Here is a 20,154-nt window from a genome sequence, read left to right on the forward strand (position 1 = left end):
TACTTCTACAAGTGATATGGTTTATACTATGAATCTATTTTATAATGGCAAAAAAACCAAACAAACAAGATTTTCTAAGGTATTTAACTGATTAGTGCATAGCAAAAACGAAAACAACAAAAAAACATGAATTCCTACTACTAGGAGAGCTTAAGATCTAAATGACAGTCTTTACTTTCATTTGAAGGAGAAAAATAGTGTCTGACAGATTATATTAAAACAGCAGGCTTTCCAGTTGCTGCGTTTATCTGCAGCTTTCATATTTGTACCTTAAGAGAACACCACCCCCACCCCCTTAATTGTGCTAATGGCCCCCGGAAACCAGATTCTGACCTCTTGATGTACAACGTGAAGCCCTGACACCTGGGACAGAACAATCCCATGAAACAGAGCAGGCTCTTGACTGAACAACCAGAGAGCAGTGTTCCAGAGAAGGACCTCAGGGTCCTGGTGGACAACAAGTGGAAGAGAAGTCAGCAGTGTACCCTCACAGGGAACACCCTCACAGGGAACAAATGCTATCAAATACTGGACTGCACTGGCAGGAGCATGGTCAAGAGAACCTACTACTTCCCTCTATTCAGCATTCATGAGATCACACCTGGAGTATTGTGCTCAGTTTCTCCATGGAAGTCTTTTTAAATGCTTCAAACTAGTATTAACGTCCCCCCCCCCCCCCCCGCCCTTTATATTTTTTTAAATCAGGCTAATATTATACTAACCTCAGCGAACAGCAAGTATTATTAACATTGGGATTAAAATCCACACTGTGTAGTCTTATGCCCTAATCCACCTCACTATTCTTCCCTCAGCTGTTACACTCCAGCCCTTGTCACTGGCTGCCCTTGCTGAATGACAGGGTAACTTTTTCAACAGCTCCATCTCCTCAGGACTTCTCCCGGACTTTTGAGAGCCAGGCCCAATCGCCCTGGAGCCTTCCCAATTGTGCACACTCACTTGCACACTTGATTAGCAGGCATCACATCACACATTTAATCAAACTTCTGAAAAGTACTAGCAGTAACAGGACTTTCAGGTTGTGGAGCCGCTTAAAACTCAGTTTTCACTCCCTCTTGCTTACACTTGGCAAAACACAGTATGTCAGATTTTTTTTAATTCAGCCATTTGCAAGGTTTCTGGCCAGTTCCAAAGCCTGCTTTCCAAACTAACAGACTGATATCTAACAAACTAAGTAAATTCGGTCTTTGCCGTTCCATGCCTAACACCACGAGCAGAATCTTGCCAAAAACTAGATGCCTATCTTAACAGAGGGAGGAGGGGTGTCCCACTTCAAAAACCAGCATAAAAATGCATTTTCCTAAAAAATTAAAAATAAAAACCCCTGAAGTATATGAGTATCTTGTTCACAGATACAAAACCAAAGCATTGGATATATGGGAGTGCACATACAGTCTCTTCATGAATCAGTGACATTTTTGAAAATAGTTTCTGTATTTTACAGCTTAAAAATCTCTATCACAAATATTTTAAAAAGATTTTCAGCAGTTATAAAATTACTTCAGATAATACTTCAGTATAACAAAATATTTTTATTATGTTTACTACTTCCCTGAATTCAAATTCATCCTGATGTAGAATTACAAGGAAGAAAGTACATCGGGAGAAGTGATTTTCTGAAATACTAATCAAATTAAAAACATGGAACTGTTTAAGAATAGCATTCTCTTAGACTGATTTCAAGAGTGAAAAGCTATCATACCAAATTTATCATAAATGAAGCAAACAGTTTCCTCTTTGATAAACCTTAAGAAGCAACAGATCCAAGTGCTGATAGTAATCTATACACTGTCACACACTTTTCTTGTGAATCTTGCCATAAGTGCCTGTGCAATTCTAGAAACAGTTAAGAGCAAATGGCAAATAGGAACATCCTGCCACTGCTCAATTCCCTCAAAATAACTTCAGTGTCCTGTTCCCCCCACCTTGATCTAGGGCATATCTGACAATATTCTTTAAATTACGTTTTAATGCAATTGTACTTGTCCACCAGGATACATGGCAGTTTCTAAACAATGACAGTGGTGCTATTTACAGATCTCAGGACTGCAAAAGCACATTATTATCACTGCTAATATTTAATCTCAAAGTATGCTATGCATTTTTATGCTGATGTGACTTACATATTGCATCAACCCTGGAGTATAAAATACTGAACGTTTAAAAATCTAATATGAACATGAAAGCACAAACTGTTCTGCTCAATACATTTTAGAAGTTCAAAATGGTTATATTTTTGGAAAACATTTTGCAATAAGGAAACCTTAGTTTCAAGTTCCTCGATGTTTCAAGTTGGGTTTTTGCCTAGCGTCTCCTGATATGCAATGAATCTTCTCAAATTCATCTTCACATTGTCAAGAACACAAAGCTGATCCGTACTACATTGTTCTTTGCCTTCTTTTCGCATCTGTAAAACCAAAAAATACACATTTTACTAATGGAGAAGTTTATCCATTAGATCACCAGAAGTTTCTAACAATTGCATAGAGGTTCTCCAGCAAGGCACGCTATCTGTGCCTTTTGCTAACACCCACATATTTACGTGCGCATATTCACAGCTAGCAAATACTTCTGCAAGTAATTTAAAATACATCTCTACCCAGAACTACACTACTACTGGCATCCTATTTTGCTCATAAATCTGATACATATATTTATTAACTGTAGCTTTTTAAATTAAAGACCTTGCACATCTAACTAACCAAACACCTGTAGCACTGTCAAGTATTTATTTTATATACACATAAAATGTGCTTAGTTCTAAGACTACAGAAATCATTCCTCAGGCTTCATCTGAGCGAAAAATAACGCGCTGAAGGTCATTTTCTATTTAAGATGAAGTTCTAATTAAAAACACAGCTTAGAATTTTATCTGTGTAGTTCTTGAAAATACAGGATAATTAAACAGCAACAGAACAGAAATATCCACCTGCAACTACATCAAGTCAAAAACATGTCAGTGTAACTTCAGATGGGACTTCTCTCTCCCACCAAATCAGCTGTTCTCCAGAGACATCTGAAGGATTATTTTTACAAGAGTTTCAGGAAAATAGTCATTCGGACATCAGTAACGCTGATAGTGTATCACAGATGTTGCAATGCTCATGCTGTGCTGATACCTTAATGGTTCCATGAACTGCAAGGTAAGTATATTTCTTCTGCTTTAAAGCAGGATAGCAGGAATTCAATCATTTGTTTTCATTTTTCCCCCATGATCTTATAAAGTCACACGGTCCTGCTTAATTATCCCTCTGCCAGCCCACAAACCCTAACCTACATCACGTGTTGAGATACTGAGCTGGCTGCATCCGATGCCTACCCTCAATTTGAACACTGGCTGAAATTCTTTCAGTGCTGGGAGCAACTTCATCTGTACCGCTGCTTTTTCTGCTTCTTTACCATCTGCAAATACATCAAAAAGCGCATCCAAGGCTTCTCCTGCTACTACAAGAGAAGATTCCTTCATAGCAACCTCAAGAAGAAATTTTCCAATCATCTGAAATAAGAAAAAAAAGATTTTTCAAACAGTACTTGTGAAAATTTAAAGAAGTATCAAAACAGTTTCAGACTTACAACACAAAGTTTGCTTTTTCACCTTTAGTGTTTCAGCTGTATCTTGTAATTTTGCCAGGACACTGCCAGAAATTCCAAGGATGCTCACTACATTCACTCTAACGCTGGCATTGCTGCTGTGAATACCAGCTTCACATAAAGCCAGTAGCTGATCGGGAGTCATACACTGTTTAGCAATGGAGAGGAAAGGGAAAATAAATAATAATTTAAAAAAACAAATTTACACTTCCAGGGAAATTTTCAAATATGACATTTAGGTAATCCGCTTCTACTGAACACACAGGCAGATTTGTAAAAGAGAAATAGAAATTCCTATATTATGAAAAATACACAAATTTTGAAAGTGTAATCAACAATACAATAAACTTTCCTTTTCAACTTCTTAAGTTGTTTCTTCCAGAACATAACCAAGGCCATTACAAAGCTGAAAAAATGGTTCTGAGCCCAATAAGATTTTCACAAATTTACCTAGCTCAATAGCTATTTCTAGCTCAATATAACTTATAGAAGCTCTTTTTCAGTTTAAAGACAGAAAGGACCTGCAGACCACGTAGTATTACCTCTTTTATAACAAATTATTTTGCTTCATTTCTATGCTTACCTCACGTTCAATGTTGGACATCTATGTCCAACACAGATTCTAGAAGAACAATCAGCTTCAACTGGGTGACATCAGGAAATAAAGACTCAGTAGGTGTAGGTGGTAATTTAGTAGATAAAATACTTGTCATTATATCCATCTCATCTCAAAGATACTACCTGGGTTTTTTATTGCTATTTTGGTTTTGAAATACACTTCACTTGCTTAAGTGTTATGAAGAATATATACAGCAAAGTATTCCTGTAAGGTCCAGGAAAAATATAAAGTCTGAAAGTACAGATTTTAAAATCATTCAGTGTTCACAATTACGGATTATCTCATATAAGTGATTTTGTTTCAAAAACATTTCAGCACAATCTTACATTAATTTTAATCTACCGCAGCAATTGAGCTTGAAACCTCTTACCTGGGAGATGTTCTTTGATGCCATTGTTTGTAAGAGAGCCCTCAAAGCACTGGTTATGGCTTCCAGGAATTCTGTGTCTTCAGGGAGTTCTGTCAGAGAATTGAACCCAAAGCCAAAACTTAATCGCAAAGATAAAGGATATATGAAGCAAAGAAATATGAATTCCTTAATTGTTCCTCTACATGCTACCACAAACAGGAAGAGCTCGATTTTCAGAGACTGGTCTTGGTAGGTTGTAACCATAGTGAATTTTTAAATTCAGTATTAATTGCATCTGGAAGATAGATCACAGTTCTTTATGGTCTTTATTTTCAGGCACACCCCTGGTTAAGACATTTGCATGACCTAACATATAGTATAAACCACCACACTCAGAATAGCAGCTTGAAAACTAGGTGTTACATGTGGGCCGTATTACATGAACAGAAAACCACAGAAGCTGATTGAGTACTTTAGCTGCCTTCTTCTAAGTAAGCTTTTTTAGACACCCAGAAGATTGGACTCTTTCCAATTCATGTAAAGAGCCTGTTTTCTAGTGGTTTAATAACCTTTTAGAAATGTACAATTCAAACAGTGTTTTCCTGTTTAACTAAAAATTCATCAGTAGAAGCATCTTCAGTGCATGTTCTGCATTTCTTGAAGCTTTTATTTTACTCTGTGTTTTTATTTTCTGGACTATTCCAGAACCAGAAACTCTCGTTAATTTACTGTGCATCTCTGCCATCCCCATGTATGCAACTAGATCGTTATGCCTTTTTTTCACCCTGTAAACCACAAAATTCCTTCTAATCACTTGTTGGTGTCTGATCAGCTCTAACTGGCAGTTTCCATTAGATAGCATTTAACTATTAAAAAATGTTAATGAAAATGGACATGGGCCATTAAGCTAATTTATTAGTATCTTCTGTGTTCTGCTAATCATTTCTTCAGTTCCATCTAAGAACTTTCCAACTACTGCAAAGTAAAATATCTTCATATTTATTTTCATTTCCTGCATTTTGTTGTTTTCAAGTACTGTGCTCCGATCACATCCTTTTAATGTGACATTTTGATTTAAAAAAGCATGTCTTGCAGGCAGTTGCATTCCAAGCAATAATGCAGTGTCATACTATACAAGTAAGGACTGCATACACCATATTTGTGGCTACGAATGAAGACACTTGAAGGAAGAGAAGAAAACCATGTCTCTCAAGCTTCTAAAAGACAAGAAATGACAAAGCTATGCATATGCTATGCTTCAACAGATCCATTTGAGGAAAAATGTTTTCTGTCACTTTTGAGATTTGGCAGGCTTTTCCAGCCTCTAAGAATATCTCTGATTTATTGATGAGCCATACCACTGACCCTAAAACAGAAACACATTAGTAAAATAGTTTGAATGAAGCAGCCTATCAGGGAACCAGATCACTGACTTGGAACCAGATGTTTTTTTAAAGACTCAGTTCAGCTTCCCTACTGTTAGTAACAGAGATCACAGAGTAAATGGTCCAGCAGTATTCCTGGAATGACAGTGATCTAACGAAACAGATTACAGGAGGTAGTCGGAAATGCTAACTGCTGCATATCTGCATTAGACCAACACAGTATCTCTAGAAAATAACGTGTCTTGGAGGAATTACGGTGGATGCATTATAGTGATCACCAGGATATATTTGATATTCTAAACCAATATCACTTTTAGAAAAATGAAATTATGCAATTTATTGTCTTCTCCATTCAAACTGAATCACCATCATAACAGGAAGATAAGTAGCTTTCATATTTAGTCACAAAAACTTTGCTCACTTTCTTTTTATAAATATATTTTCAATGAACTGTGCAAATCACACGCATAATGTATGTCCTGGAGACAAGAAGGCTGCTATCTTCCCTACTATAATAAGAAAATGCATTATGGAGATCCTGGCAATAGCCACTTCTACCATAATTTTGTAAGATTCCTAGAAAAAAAATGATGTAAAGAAGTTTCAGATACCCTTTTTTCATATGGCTCTTTAGGTTAGTTTCCACATTTAAAAGGAAAATGTCTCTTCTTCATGACTTGGCTGATCGATGAAAAACTGCTATTACCAACAAATATGATCACGCAAACAGTTCTGGTCTCACAGCATAGCAGGATTCATTTGCTTTAGTGAATTTCTTCTTGCACGTACAGACATAAGCCAGCCTTGCATTAGAAGCATACTTGCTCGAAATTCAATTTGGGTGAACACGTGTCAAGATACACTGTTCTGTTAGCACATTTCCAGCATTCAGAATCCTTATTTTGAAAGGGCAAGGGAATAAATTTAATAATAAAATGGCAATAAAACTTAATGTGCATAGCTACCTTATATCTATACAATAGGTTAAGCACATCTTGGAACATCTTACCTGTTTTAGAAAAGACCAGCTGTGAAAGGTGCTGTGCAAGTGACTGAAGTGCTGAAGCTCCTCCAAGGCAATCCACATCTGACACTAATAAAATGCTATGAAGACATGTTAAAGCTCTACACTGCACTGTGTTCAGTCTGAAACAAACAAATGAAAAATGCACTTAGCAGATCTTTGTAAATAAATGTTGAAATACAAAGAAGGATCTTGAATTAAGTAAATAAAGCTGTGAACCGGTGTGCATTTTACAAGAAGATTTGTATCTCCTTATTGAAAATCACTTATCAGATCTGCCATTTTCCAGATCTTAAAAGCAACCCAAAGATGGACAATCCTTCTAAGAATTCTAAAACAACTGAATATACATTAAAAATAGCAAGAGAGACAATGAAATTCCTACTTTTTAATTAATGGTTTCCAAGACGGATTGTGCATACAGATGTCTAGAGCAACACTGTTCGGAAAAGCAGTTTTTTCAAGAATCTGGGGAGGGGAAAAAGAAAGGTTTAGCAATAAAGCTTATTTATTTATTTAAGTGTGGGGAGGGGGAAGACTGAAGTTTTAACTTAATGTCAAACAGATACCTCAGATCAATGTATTTCACATATGAATATCCTCCAAGCTTTGCAGGCAGCAAAGGTCTCGCTTGCTAAAACTGCCAGAATCTTCCTCAAACACTCAGAGCAATCATACATTGGTTTATCACAGCATATCTTAAGTATCTAACTGTACTGAACAAAAGATAATTTTCTAGGTCTCTGTTATATTTTTTATTTATTTAAATCTTTCTTCTCACAGATTCTGTTTCGGAACTTTCATATAGCTACATATCTAAAAGATCTTGACATGAATCTTAGACTGCTTGCTATGAAGTACAAAAACCCCTGAACGTTTTTACCTCAAGTCTTGTGTCAGAATTCTATCACGATGTTGAACTACCTTAGTAACTGATTCAAGTCAGGAATGTTATCTTTACAACCCCAGATAAGAATGACCAAAACAATTCTGGAACAAGAACACCTGCATTTTTTTTGGTGTCAAATACTGTACCCCACGTATAAAATGGAGTAAAAGAGGAACTTGTCATTTTTCAGTGCTGACTGCTGTTGTTCACATAGGTTACTTCCATTTGCGTTAGGTAACATGGAAATTTGGCACCCAAGCTTCTACTCAAAGTTCCCTTTCTTTTTTGCAAGTCATCTTTCCATGTGCAAATCAAGAAATAACCACTGTTATTTTGGAAAAGCCAAATTAATTAAAAGACAAAACCGCAAGACTTCAGAAACAAAAATGTTCCATTCCTACTTACGTTATTTAGGTCAAGACAACTGATGTAATGATGCTACACCTCTAGGACAAAAGAAAAAATAAGCTAAACTGTCTTTAAAAAAAACGTTCCTCTTCTTCAGATGGACTGGGATAGTTTGTTTGCCTAACCTGGGATACAAGACAGGCACAAATGCAAGATTGTACCGTGTGTTGGAAACAAAAGATGATACCTTCTTTGGAATAAGGTTGTTCAGAAATGCTGAGTGAACCTCATCAGAGAGGCATAGGGGTGACATCAGCAGCCCACTGCCCTCATTGTAAGAATTTTCCATAAACAGGTCACTTTCATCACTGCTGGACAGTTCTTCCCATTCGTCATCTGAGGGATCTGAAAACAGAAGAGAGACTTGTAAATGTGACAGTACTCATGCAATAGGTACCCCACTTCTGAATTATACTTGGCTCCAGCTCTTGGTTTAAGAGTCTTAAGTTCTAGTGCTCTAACGAACAGCACATAACCCAAGAACCATTAAGCAACAGGTATAAATACGGAACCACTTTTGCTTAAATTGTTTTATTTAAAAAAAATTACTTATTTTATATTCACTCTTATCAAAGAGGTTCTCCGTACACAGACACCTCATTCTCTGGTATTAACTGTGCTTTACTTCGAGATATCAAATAATGTATAAAAGAAGCACTTCATAAGAAACATAAAACGTTTACTAAGATTTTTAACTTGGACTGTACCAGCTTACTTTTTGGGATAGATTCAAGCATGAAAATACCCCAGTTTCACCTGTTTACAACTTGTAATCAGTTTAAGTTACCTGTTTTTTCTCACAGTCCTGAAGCCACAGACAGATATCCTGTAACTGGGTGCTAACTGGACTGGATGAAAATGCTGCCGTCTCTACAGCAAAGCCAGTGAAAAGGAAATCACGACAACAAAGCAAGGCAAAGCAATCCAAACCATCTCTGTTAGCCATTTCAGGCAACACATTTTAAGTAACTTAAACCAAGTTTACAGTTATAAGTATAAACCCAGTTTAGGTTAACAAGATTTACTATCCTAGCAGATCTGGAAGGACAGCTATAGGAAGAGAACTATCAGTGGGCACAGCTACACCAAAGAAAATAATCTGCCTATGGCTAAAAGCTGATTTGGCCTGATGGGCACAATCTAAGTCTATCATCTACATTTAAACCGGTATTTCAACGTCCACAGGGTTTACACTGATTTATCTAAAGTTGTTTTAGACCTAGTTACATTTTAACTGGTGCAAAATTGGTGTTTACACAAGCCCCAAGTCTACAGGTTGGAACGATCCTCCTCATTGAGGGATGAAAGTTTTGCTTCTATGAAAAGGTCAGGATATTTAACTACTGTGAAAAAAAATATATTCACCTCCATGTAATTTGTCTGACAACAAGTTCATGTGTGATCCAGTTACTAAAATAGCCATGCACTTTTTCTGTGGCAAAAGGTAAACTCTTTCACTTAAAATACAGTAAGAGGTCTAAAAGAATGCATGTCACCTGCACTGTGCAGTACTTTAAGAATTTGTTTCAAGGTGATGACTGTTTACGTGATACAAATTAACTTATGAAGCTGTGGCCACTTGATACTATAAGCAAAAGAAGCTGCCCATGTTAACACCCAATTAATTCCACCCCCATAACATGTTGGTGTTACTAGTCTTTGCACGAGAAAACATCATCAGCCCCACTGGAACAACAAACATGAAAACAAATCCCACATGCCCCTTTTAGTCAGCCTCTTGCTGCTTCTACAAAAAAAAAAAAAAAAAAGAAGTTTCCAAGTTTTCATCTACATCTTAGAGCAAAGGAAAAAAAAACTAATCTGAAAATTAAATGACCACTATACTAGCTGACCATGCTTCAGCAAAGACAATGGCAGTGTTATCACAGCTCACAGCGAGCAGGGCAGAGCAGAAACTGGACTCCAGAACATCAGCCCACAACTAAGATCAGGTTTCTTGTAACATTCTTGGAAATACAGGAGCATTTCCAATGGCAATCCTATCTTAACTAGGCCTGGCAACCTATGAGCCACAAACTGGACAGTGATGCCAGAGTCTCCTGATTCCTTCCTGTGTCCCTGTTAAAGGGGAGAGCACTTTGTTTCTCCTTCCAAATGCCAGCCAGCACTCAGAACATCTCTTCACCAGCCTAGTTATTTCCCTTAGTTCTATGGCAAACTGAGTGTTTCTATGAACTCAGCCTAACGGCTAAAGCTATTTTAGTCATCAAATAACTTGAAAATTAAATGAACAGCTGCCTCTGGATTCCTCTTAATTTCTACCAACTATACTTCTGTCTGCCCATGAATGGGTAAAGTAGTGTAGTGAAATACAACACAATCAACCTTACATTACACTGAGTGAATGGCAGAATATGCAGCTTATCCACAAGAGATTTTCCAATTAAAGGGGAGAGCTTATGAATTACAGCTCATTAGATGAGAAATGCAGTTATGAAAGGAGCTTCATATACTAGGTGCAGAATTTCCTTGTGCTGTAAGAGAAAAAAAATCACCATTGGGAATATCTGGGTATTACTGTGGATTTTATTATTAGAACCTGAAAGATTTACTTACAAAGCTATCTCCTACACAATTACTTTTGCATCAGGCTCATGAATTGTATTAGTAATTAAAATGTTTGGTTTTGCGTTTTTAAACAGAATTTGAGAATCACTTGTTTTCCTGAAGATTCGGAGAAACGCCATCAAAACTTAAAGTTCATAGAAGAATATAGAATATCTTTTCCCTATTCCACCTACCCACAATAACAGCATTAAAAAAAAAAAAACCTCTTGAAGGCAGAACTCTTAACAGTCTACATCTGCATTGCTGCCAGTTTCATGCAAAAGCCATCTCTTCTTCTTTTGCCACATTTGTAATACCAAAACTAAATCAAAACTAGTACATTTTCTGCTTAAAAATATTGATGCCCCAGTCCTGTAATAGGATTCACAGCCATACTGTATCAGATTAGCACTTAGACCAGACTAACTGAACAAAGAATTTGCTGCAAGACTTTTTAGGAAATGTATCTTTGGCAAAAGTACTCAGAACAAAGCCTTCCTCCTTAAATCATATGGCATTTGTAGTAACATGCAAAAAAACATGTAAGCAATAGATGTTATTTAAATGAGAAAAATACTTAAATTAGTAATAGAATTAATTCTTGTGATTCTCAATCAGATGAGGACATCAGGGAGACAAATCTATGTGCATTCACCCTTAAAGGCTAAGACCACCAAATAGCAAACTAAACATGACCTATCCCAGAAACAAAAGCAACGCTAACACTTGCAATGAAAGAGATTCCTACAAACCTTCACTGCAGCACATATTAACAATGATTTCCAAAGCAGTCTGCTGAGCCATCAGTAAGGCTGTCACTTCTTTCAGTTCCCATTTATCAGACTAAAAAAAAAAGTGCAAAATTTAATTTTGGAAAACAACATTTCAGTGCAATTTCAAGTACCTAGACTGTCAGTGAAAAATACTACCCAGCCATTTCCTCTTCTCACACCCCCACCAAAGCTTTTTAAAACGAGCTAAGAGGCACTATCTATCATCTTTCTGTCAGATGTTTCAGATGACCAGCTGTACTAGTGAACAAATTTTACTTTTAAAAATGCCAACTGCACTAAAATCATAACAGAAAAGATTACTAACGTGTTACCTAAAGCCCTAACAAAAATATTTATTTCTGTTTTCTTTTCACATACAACAGCGAATGCATTTGTTAAACTCTCAGCAATCTCCACTCACGATTGAATGGTTACAACCATTAAACATCTCACTCATCTTATGCAGAGATCAGGAACTTTCTGCGCTAGCTACAGGTTAAAGTATCAGGTTAGCATATACTTCCCACCAGATGAAACAGATGGAAATGTGCTTTCCTTATGTGTCGCTCAACTTGATCACATTTGAACAATTTGTGCTGAAATTCTCCATGCTCACCTTTGAAGTCTTAACTAAAACAGACAAGCCACTTTGGAGTTCAGATTATGAACAGTAGTAGTCAGTTACCCTGGCAAACGCTAGTCAACAACAGCCAGATGCTCAAATGCATTAAGCTCTCAGAGCCAGCCAGCCACACTTACTGGAAGTAGGTCTGAAATGTCGTGTTCTCTTCTGACTTTTCCTTTTGGTATTTCTTCCATGTCATCATCTTCACTTACAGCACAGTTGTCTATAACATCACTCATGTTTTCCTCAGTTTCTGCCTCTGCAGCAAGCTTTAACCTGTTTTTTTCAGCTTCATTCATACGAATAATTGTTTCACCAGCATCTATTGCTAATGATTCTGAAAAAATCTTCAGGATTGCATTAACCATGCTTCCCAGGCTGCCTGGTGGAATTGTGTCCTTGATATTCCAGATGGTGCCTAAATGCAAAATAGTTGAAACGTAAAAATGCATTAAAATACTCAATTCCCAGCTCTGTAAGAGCCATGTATTTAGTGAGGACACAGCTTACACAAGTTACAATACTCAGTGCTTATATTTCAGTACGAATCTTCAAGTCCTTTCTCCACAGATTTGCATTTTTTCCTGTTTATATCTGTAACAATGTCCAGATCATAAGCTCAAGTAAACTCTAGCACATAAGAATACACGCAGTATTTTTAAGGAGTAATCTTGGTGACACTTTTTACTTGTGACAAAAAAAAATCCAGATTACCACATTTTAAGGATTCTCAAAATTAAACTAATTTATTACATTTCCATACTAAAAATCACCGTAGTTAAGCATTTGAGGTAGAAAGGATGACACAAGATATAAAACATGAGGTAAAAAGCTTATACCTGTTATGATCTAAACAATTCCTGTACTATTTATTATTGACTCATTTTACTGGTGAAAACCAAATGAACCTTTAAAATGGGTTATCATGCCGAAGAGGTACCAAATTCAGAATCAAGCAGTTGAGACAGTTCTTAAACTATCTACAGACATTTGGAACTATCTTTCCCTCCAAAACACCATAGAACACAAGCCTAAGAGGCAGAAATAACCTTATGAACTGTCTATACAGGCTTTGCTTATAGCTAGGTGATAGCACAGCACCTCAACTGGATATCACGATGACAGCAGATTAAAGGACTAAATCTCACATCTTTCCCACCCTCCATTACTTCCTGTGCTGTCCAACACAAAAGAATGAATGCCCTCAAACATAATACCTGCTATCAGTGTTCTCAGAAGTACATGCTTCATTGTGGTCTCTGGACACAACATCACAGTTTCCAATACTTGCTGTGCAGAAGCATTGAATGAAGAAAGAAGATCTGGATTATCTTCCGTCACTGCCTGTAAGCAGTTTGCTGTAGCAAACAAAAAAAAAAAGATAATTAACAAACCCAACAGTAGCTTTCAGTCTCCTAAAAAGAATGCACTGTACTCCTAAAAGCTGGTGTAATTAAATACAAACAGGAAAAAACATGTGCTGCAGCATCATATTGTAATGGTATGACACTGTCCTTCACAACTTGTTTTAGATTAACAGCCATCCTCCAGCAAACCTGTATGTAATACAGGTGAGAACAGTACCACATCAGACACGGGACTAGCTGGATCAGTTTCAGCTACATAAAATTCAATTTCTCCGCCATATACTGATCAGGAAAAACACGAAAAAACATTCCAAGTACATACACAACCAAGACCCTTATATAAGACCATAACAGCAATACTACTAATAAAAATATGATCACAGTGGTAGGAGTCATTTGGTTTTGTTTTTCGGATGGCCTATGTACTTTGCTCTAAAAAAAAAAAAAACCACAAGCAAACAAAAAACAGAAAACAAAATGACAGACACATCCTCATCCTCCCTCAAGTACTTTCTTTCCACAAAGTTTTTCCTCCCATGTAACAATCAATGCTCCATTCCCCTTCAGATTGAAAACAAAGAGAAAAGATGTCAACTTCTAAATGATGTACTGTTCAGAAAGGAATTCGAAGTCTTATATTCAGTGTACAGTTTAAGTAACAGGCGCATTATGCAATCGATTTGACATCAGTACTACATTTAGATTGTAAAGAAAAAATATCTTTAGACCTTTATCTTCTTTTTGCCACTTACCTACTGAAATAGCCAGGTCCACATTTGTGGAAAATTTCTTCATGTAATGTAACACAGCCTCCAAACACCCTTCTTTATTGAATATGGACACTGCTGTATTGTTGCATTCACTAATGCATAAAAAAAGGTCAATAAAATACTTTTCCCAGGAAAAAAAAAAAGTTATTGTAACAACATCTTAAGTAACACGTACTCAGTATTTCTCACGTTTATATTTTTAAAACCTACCTAAGAATTACACTTTAGCCAAAGAACTGCCCCTCATTACTGAGGTTATGGTCAACTGTACATAAAATGGAAAGAGGCTGGAATACCTCCGAGGGAAGCTGCCTTCTGTCAGCTGCTTCCTCGTACACCTTATTCAGGACTTTATTAGCCTAAGTGCATTGTCTTGTGAGCAGAGCCAGCCTGTGTGTAAAAGGCAGCTTACAGCTGCGGGCTACGAGCCAGCCCAGGGCTTTCTGCACCCATGGATGACTTCATCCACAAACACACCAATAACAGAAGGGGCTGCTGCCTCTCATATCAAGAGAGTCATTTAATCTAGAAAATGACCACTGCTTGACATTCAGAAATGCATCTTAAATCAGTATTAAACGCAACACTTACTTCAGTTAACAACTGTGGGATTTGTATTTCTTCAAGTTTCCACAGCCATTTCTGTTTTTAACCAAAATATGAATGCAAGACAAATTCTAGCTAGAACAGCATTGGACCTGACTAGCTACAGTGTTCTTCAAAAATTTACTTTTGAAAATACTGTATCTCATTAGCAACACCAGCTCCAATTTTATAAGTACCAAACTTAGCACTGATGCCAACAGTTCACGGTCATAGACACAGAGTTCAAAATACAGAAGTGATTTACAGCACGCTTAATGATTACAGTTCCTGTTCCAAAGCACTTACGTCTACAAAGGCAATTAAAGAAAATGAACACACACAAAAATTTAGTTGACTCAGAGTTACAAGGGGTCACATTCTGTGTAAGATGCTGAGCAAGCAGTTTCTGTACTGTTCTAGATGTCAATCCCTTAAAAAAAAAAAATTAAAAATAAGACCTCAAGCCAGCAGCCATACAGAGGCAACTCCACTGAAATACTGTATAACACAAACCACAATTCTATATGGACCAAAGAGCAAAATGATGTGCAATTGTTACAAAGTGAGGAGAAACAATACAAAATTCAAGAACTGTAAGGGGTTTTTATCACTTCAGTATTTATAGCCCTTTCTGTATGAATAGCGTTGCCGTATCTCTTCTACCCAGTGTTTTCAATGTAAATTACTAATTGAGCTATTCACATTCTCTTCTCACAGAATTATGCAGACTTCTCTTTTTTTAATCAGTGCCTCAGTCACTGTGGGGTAGTTGTTCAACTATTTAATATAACTTTCGATAAGGTCTGCAGAGGAAATAAAATAAATAAAAACATTCCTCTAAAAGCCATCTCATTTATTGTAGTATGGATCTACAGGAGCTGAATGTAACACAAGAAAACTCAAGCTGTTCAAGTGTCTTCAAACACACTATGACAGAGCACATTCAGAAAACAGTATCTGAACTTAGAAGGATCAATAGAAAGAAAACTTTGTCACTCTCCTGAAACTAATTAGCAGCTTTGTATATTTCTAAAATCTTTCACTTACAAATTTATTTTCTATCATAGATTACTTTTGCATTTCAGTTGTAGACTCGCCGTTTATTAGCAAGACATGCAGGAGCTACACAGGCAGAAATCAGAATCTGCAACTGAACATATCTTCTCACGGAAGGACAACCATTTCTCTTCTGCCTCGATTACCATGCTCTTTCAGGAGCAATTTCATTTAGCTCTTCTGAGAGGCAAGTGTTAACATCGAACTTACCATACATTCCACAGCAAGTTAATAGCCTCATTGGCTATGTCTTCGATGTAATTTTTGTTCATCTCTCTGCATTTCTTTGGAGAGAGCTGGTTAGCATCTAGTCCAGTGCTACACTACAACCAAATAAGAGAACTGGGGTTGGGAAGCAAGCCAAGAACGAAAGCAAAAACTTAAAATGTTTGAAGCAGAGGGAATTGAGAGATCTCTCATGAAGTGTTTAATATCAGAAAACCTGACTAGTTTTCTATTCTCTGTGAAAAGTGAGTCACAATGGAATTGAATCATTGATTTTTTTCTCCTGTAGAAACAGACTCTTACAGTACTTGCTTCGCATTCAGACTTCAGAAGCTTTTCTTTTTATAAACAAATGCTTAGCAATTTTAGAACCTGAAATGTCATTTCTTGCTAATACAGTTGGTATGCAATTTTCAGCAGTTTTAATCACAAAGGCTAATTCGCTGTCTATATGCTGTGCTTTACAACAATACTATTACCCTTATTTTAAAATGGGGAAGAAACATACAGAAAATGATGGTATTTCTCAAGACTGCTCAAAGACAGCAGGTGACAGAACTCAATGCAATTTCCAAACTGCACTGCAAAACCTGGACCAAACAGAGAACAGGTATTCAGTACAGATTATTCTACAAAAGCAGTAACTATTCAACCGTAAATTTAAGCTTTCATTGAGAGAAAATGATTTACCAAAAACCCTCACTAGAATAATGATGCAACATAAATTTTGTATCTAAATCTTGACCGACAGAACTGACTTGCCCTGAACGACACTCCAGACCCAAAATCTCTAGCCTGTTTATGCAAAAATCATCCTACACAGCACACCTCTCTCCATGGACCCACGTTAGCAGGTCAGGAGGCAGAAGCAAGCGGTTTGAAATCTCTGGACCGATTTTTGCAGTGTTTTTAAAAGAGTTATACATATCAAGAGTTGTAGTAGTGTAGGTTTACTAGCAAATCCTTATGATGAAAAGGCAATGTATTCTATAAATTCACTTGGGTGATATCCAAACGTATAGCAATTAACAATTGCTATAAAGAGGAGATACATCTCCTGAAATATTCTTTTAAAGATCTTGCAAGTATCTTATCTTGAAAACAGATATAAAAAAAAAAAAATCGAACTATTGTGGAAAATAAGATAATTAAATGGCTAGATCAGTTTTACAATCAGAATAAATATAAACATACCTCTTTCAGAAGTGCAACAAGAGGAGTCATGACGTCTTTTGTCACCATGTCATCACAGACTTCAAACCCTCCGCAAGCACTCAGATTTCTGGGAAAAAATAAATACTTTGGATCAGATTCAGTACTTTCCAGGAGCATTTCAAAAACCTGTATTCAATACTTTTTCTGTAAAGGTAACGGTATATTTTGTATTAAAAAGGATCTGCTTAATCAGATCTTAATCAATCTGCTTCTACCCCCTCCTAACGTAAAGAATTTAAGTTTGGTGTTAGAAAAAAAATGATTTATCTACTTGTCTAGCATAGCTAGGAGGCTTATCTAGTCTAAGACACAACTTCTGACAGCTAATTACTCATACGGTATAAGATACAACTTGAATGTTATCAAGTATTAGCATTATGTTTCTGTACAAGTACAGCAAGTTGCAAGTCTGAATACAGAATGACAACTCAAAATGATGCTAGTATTTAAAAGGCTCTCAAAAAGCGACATATGTGCACTCTCCAGCTAACCCACTACTCCTGGGGTTATCAGGACACAAAATGTCATACCAGCAGCATTCAAGTTCTCTAGATTTCTTCACGTAACAGGTTTTCTTTCCTGAAGTAAGGTTGGAAAGCAATGCATCCCACTCGCAGCAGCTAACTTAAACCCTATTCCTGACATTGAAGCCTGAGGGTGACCCATCAGGGCAAGAGAGTCCTCTCTCTCTCTCTCTCTCTCCAAGACTTCGACTGACTCAGGAATACTTACACAAAACGGAGTTGAAGCAAGAGAGGGAGGGAATTTAAGGTCATGGCTTTTAACAAGGGAAACCCATTCTCTTATTTACCACACCAAGAACACCTCGTTTTAACTCTGAATGTTAGCAACTGCTTACCGGAGAGCGCCCGCAGCTGTCTCGCGAACAGCTAAACTGTGATCCAGCAGCATCGGTCCTAAACACCGGACAACATCTCTCTGCAAAAAGGCTGGGATTACGTGTTTCTGCTGCAGCAGCTTGGAAATACTGGCACAGGCATACTCTCTCACTTCAGCACTTGGATGTTGTAGCTGGGGAGACATAAACAGATCAAGGGCAAGGGGAGAAGTAGCTGGAAGTTTTTAATCAAGTGAAAAGGCTCGTTTGCCTTTCAGTTTGTAGACCACAGCACAGTAGCTCCTGCTTTACTGGTCCTGAAGAGAATCAAGAGCTTTCAACTTCCACAGAAGTTTATAAATCTTCATATGGGTTATGAGGTTATCTATAATGACTAGATAAATCTTGTTATGGGTGTTTAACAAGAGAGCAGTAGTTCAGACAGAGATTTGACGCTAGCTGGCACTGGTGAGACCTTGTATCTACTTTTGTTTACCATGCTTAAAAAAACATGCACAGAACTAGGGGAAAAATACCATCAAGAACTATAATGGACATTAAGAAATAACACCAAAAAGAACTGAAGAATCAAAAAATATGCAAACACATAATAGCCCTTAGGCTAAAGGCATCTGGATAAAGAATACAAGGAGCAACTGTTCTCCATATCCACGAGACAACACCAGCTCGCAGCGTAGCAGAGGTTTAGACGAGCTGTCAGATTTGCAAACTGTGGAAACAATAAACCAGCAGAACTGACTACCTAGAAGGCCATGGGGATTACTGAAAACAAAACAGAGAAAATAAGCACCTGCTGAAGAGCGGAGGGGAAAAGAGTGGTATATCATACCCCACAGACCTCTCATCTCACCCTCACCCATGCATTTGTATTTTTTTGTACTTTTTTTGTTTTAAACCAGCAACAAGATTATTTCAGAAAAATAAGCAGTGATTTGTTCAACCTTATCATTCAGGTAAAGTGACCAAAGGGGATTTATTTACACCAGAGAAAGCAGCTTTTCAATAATATCAACCTGAAGCATGCACAAGGAGGTTTAAGCTCCAGTTTTCACTTGTAATGCCTAAACCCAAACCAAAGGAACGTGGCGAGTAAGTGCCTACAGCCAGCCATTTTCAGCATCTTGCCAGACACTTCTCAGACGCGGCTGATGCTCGCTGCTCTTTCTACCTGTACAAAACCCTCGGACGAGGCAGGCGGCAGCAGGACCGGCTTCAGAACCTCTCCGGGGACGTGAGGCAGCGCAGCCTCCCCTCCCGTTCCGCCCCGAGCCGGCGGGGCAGCACCGGAGCGAGGCCCGGCGGGGAGGCAGCGCCTGCCTTCCCGGGGCCAGGCGGCCGGGTAGCGCCGCCGCAGCAGGAGCGGGGCAAGCACGGGGGGCCGGACGGCGGGGGAGGGGGCGCCCGCTCCCCTCCGCGGTCCCAGCGCCCCGCCCCGCCCCCCCGGGCGCAGCCGGCTGCGGACCGGGGCCCTCACCCCGCCGCCGCCGGTTCCCGCGGGCCGCGCTCACCTTCTCCAGCAGCTCCGCCGCCGGCTCTTCCTCGGGGCCGGCCTGCTCCGGGCCGCTGGGGGCCGGGGGTGGCCTGCGGAACCGCCGCGCCCGGCTCTTCCCCATGGCTCCGCGCCCGCTCGGCGCCGGCGCACCCACGTGTGCGGCGCGGCGCAGCCGCGGCTCGGCTCGGCACGGCCCCGCCCGGCCCGGCCCGGCCCCGCCGCCCAACGCCCCCCCCAGGGCCCCGGGCTGCAGCCACCCCCCCCCCCGCGCTGGGCGAAGCGGGCACGGGGCGCTGGGGCCGGGCGGTGCTCCGCGGCACGGTGCGTTAAGGAGGG

General features: G+C 38.6%; 1 protein-coding gene and 1 long non-coding RNA gene across 3 annotated transcripts; both read right to left on the reverse strand.

Annotated features, from left to right (window-relative positions):
* Nucleotides 1–1,530: 1,530 nt before the first annotated feature.
* On the reverse strand, nucleotides 1,531–19,993 carry HEATR3 (HEAT repeat containing 3). 2 transcript variants are annotated; one of them, XM_080552889.1, is made up of 15 exons: nucleotides 19,835–19,993; nucleotides 18,327–18,499; nucleotides 17,447–17,534; nucleotides 16,238–16,350; nucleotides 14,369–14,478; nucleotides 13,467–13,607; nucleotides 12,384–12,667; nucleotides 11,604–11,694; nucleotides 8,471–8,628; nucleotides 7,372–7,454; nucleotides 6,972–7,108; nucleotides 4,599–4,687; nucleotides 3,614–3,757; nucleotides 3,338–3,514; nucleotides 1,531–2,425 (listed from the first exon to the last, which is right to left on the reverse strand). In XM_080552889.1, the coding sequence occupies exons 1-15, from the start codon at nucleotides 19,937–19,939 to the stop codon at nucleotides 2,306–2,308; spliced, it is 2,013 nt and encodes a 670-aa protein (XP_080409015.1). In that variant the 5' UTR covers nucleotides 19,940–19,993; the 3' UTR covers nucleotides 1,531–2,305. The 2 variants fall into 2 exon arrangements, with proteins under 2 accessions (XP_080409015.1, XP_080409016.1); XM_080552890.1 differs by lacking the exon at nucleotides 19,835–19,993 and adding an exon at nucleotides 19,495–19,628.
* LOC308176766 lies at nucleotides 8,799–11,597 on the reverse strand. The gene is made up of 2 exons (XR_013938593.1): nucleotides 10,635–11,597; nucleotides 8,799–9,153 (listed from the first exon to the last, which is right to left on the reverse strand). It is a non-coding gene; the product is annotated as an uncharacterized lncRNA (long non-coding RNA).
* Nucleotides 19,994–20,154: the final 161 nt, after the last annotated feature.

Source organism: Anser brachyrhynchus (genome assembly GCF_964034855.1).
Source record: "Anser brachyrhynchus genome assembly, chromosome: 12".
Lineage (NCBI taxonomy): Eukaryota > Metazoa > Chordata > Aves > Anseriformes > Anatidae > Anser > Anser brachyrhynchus.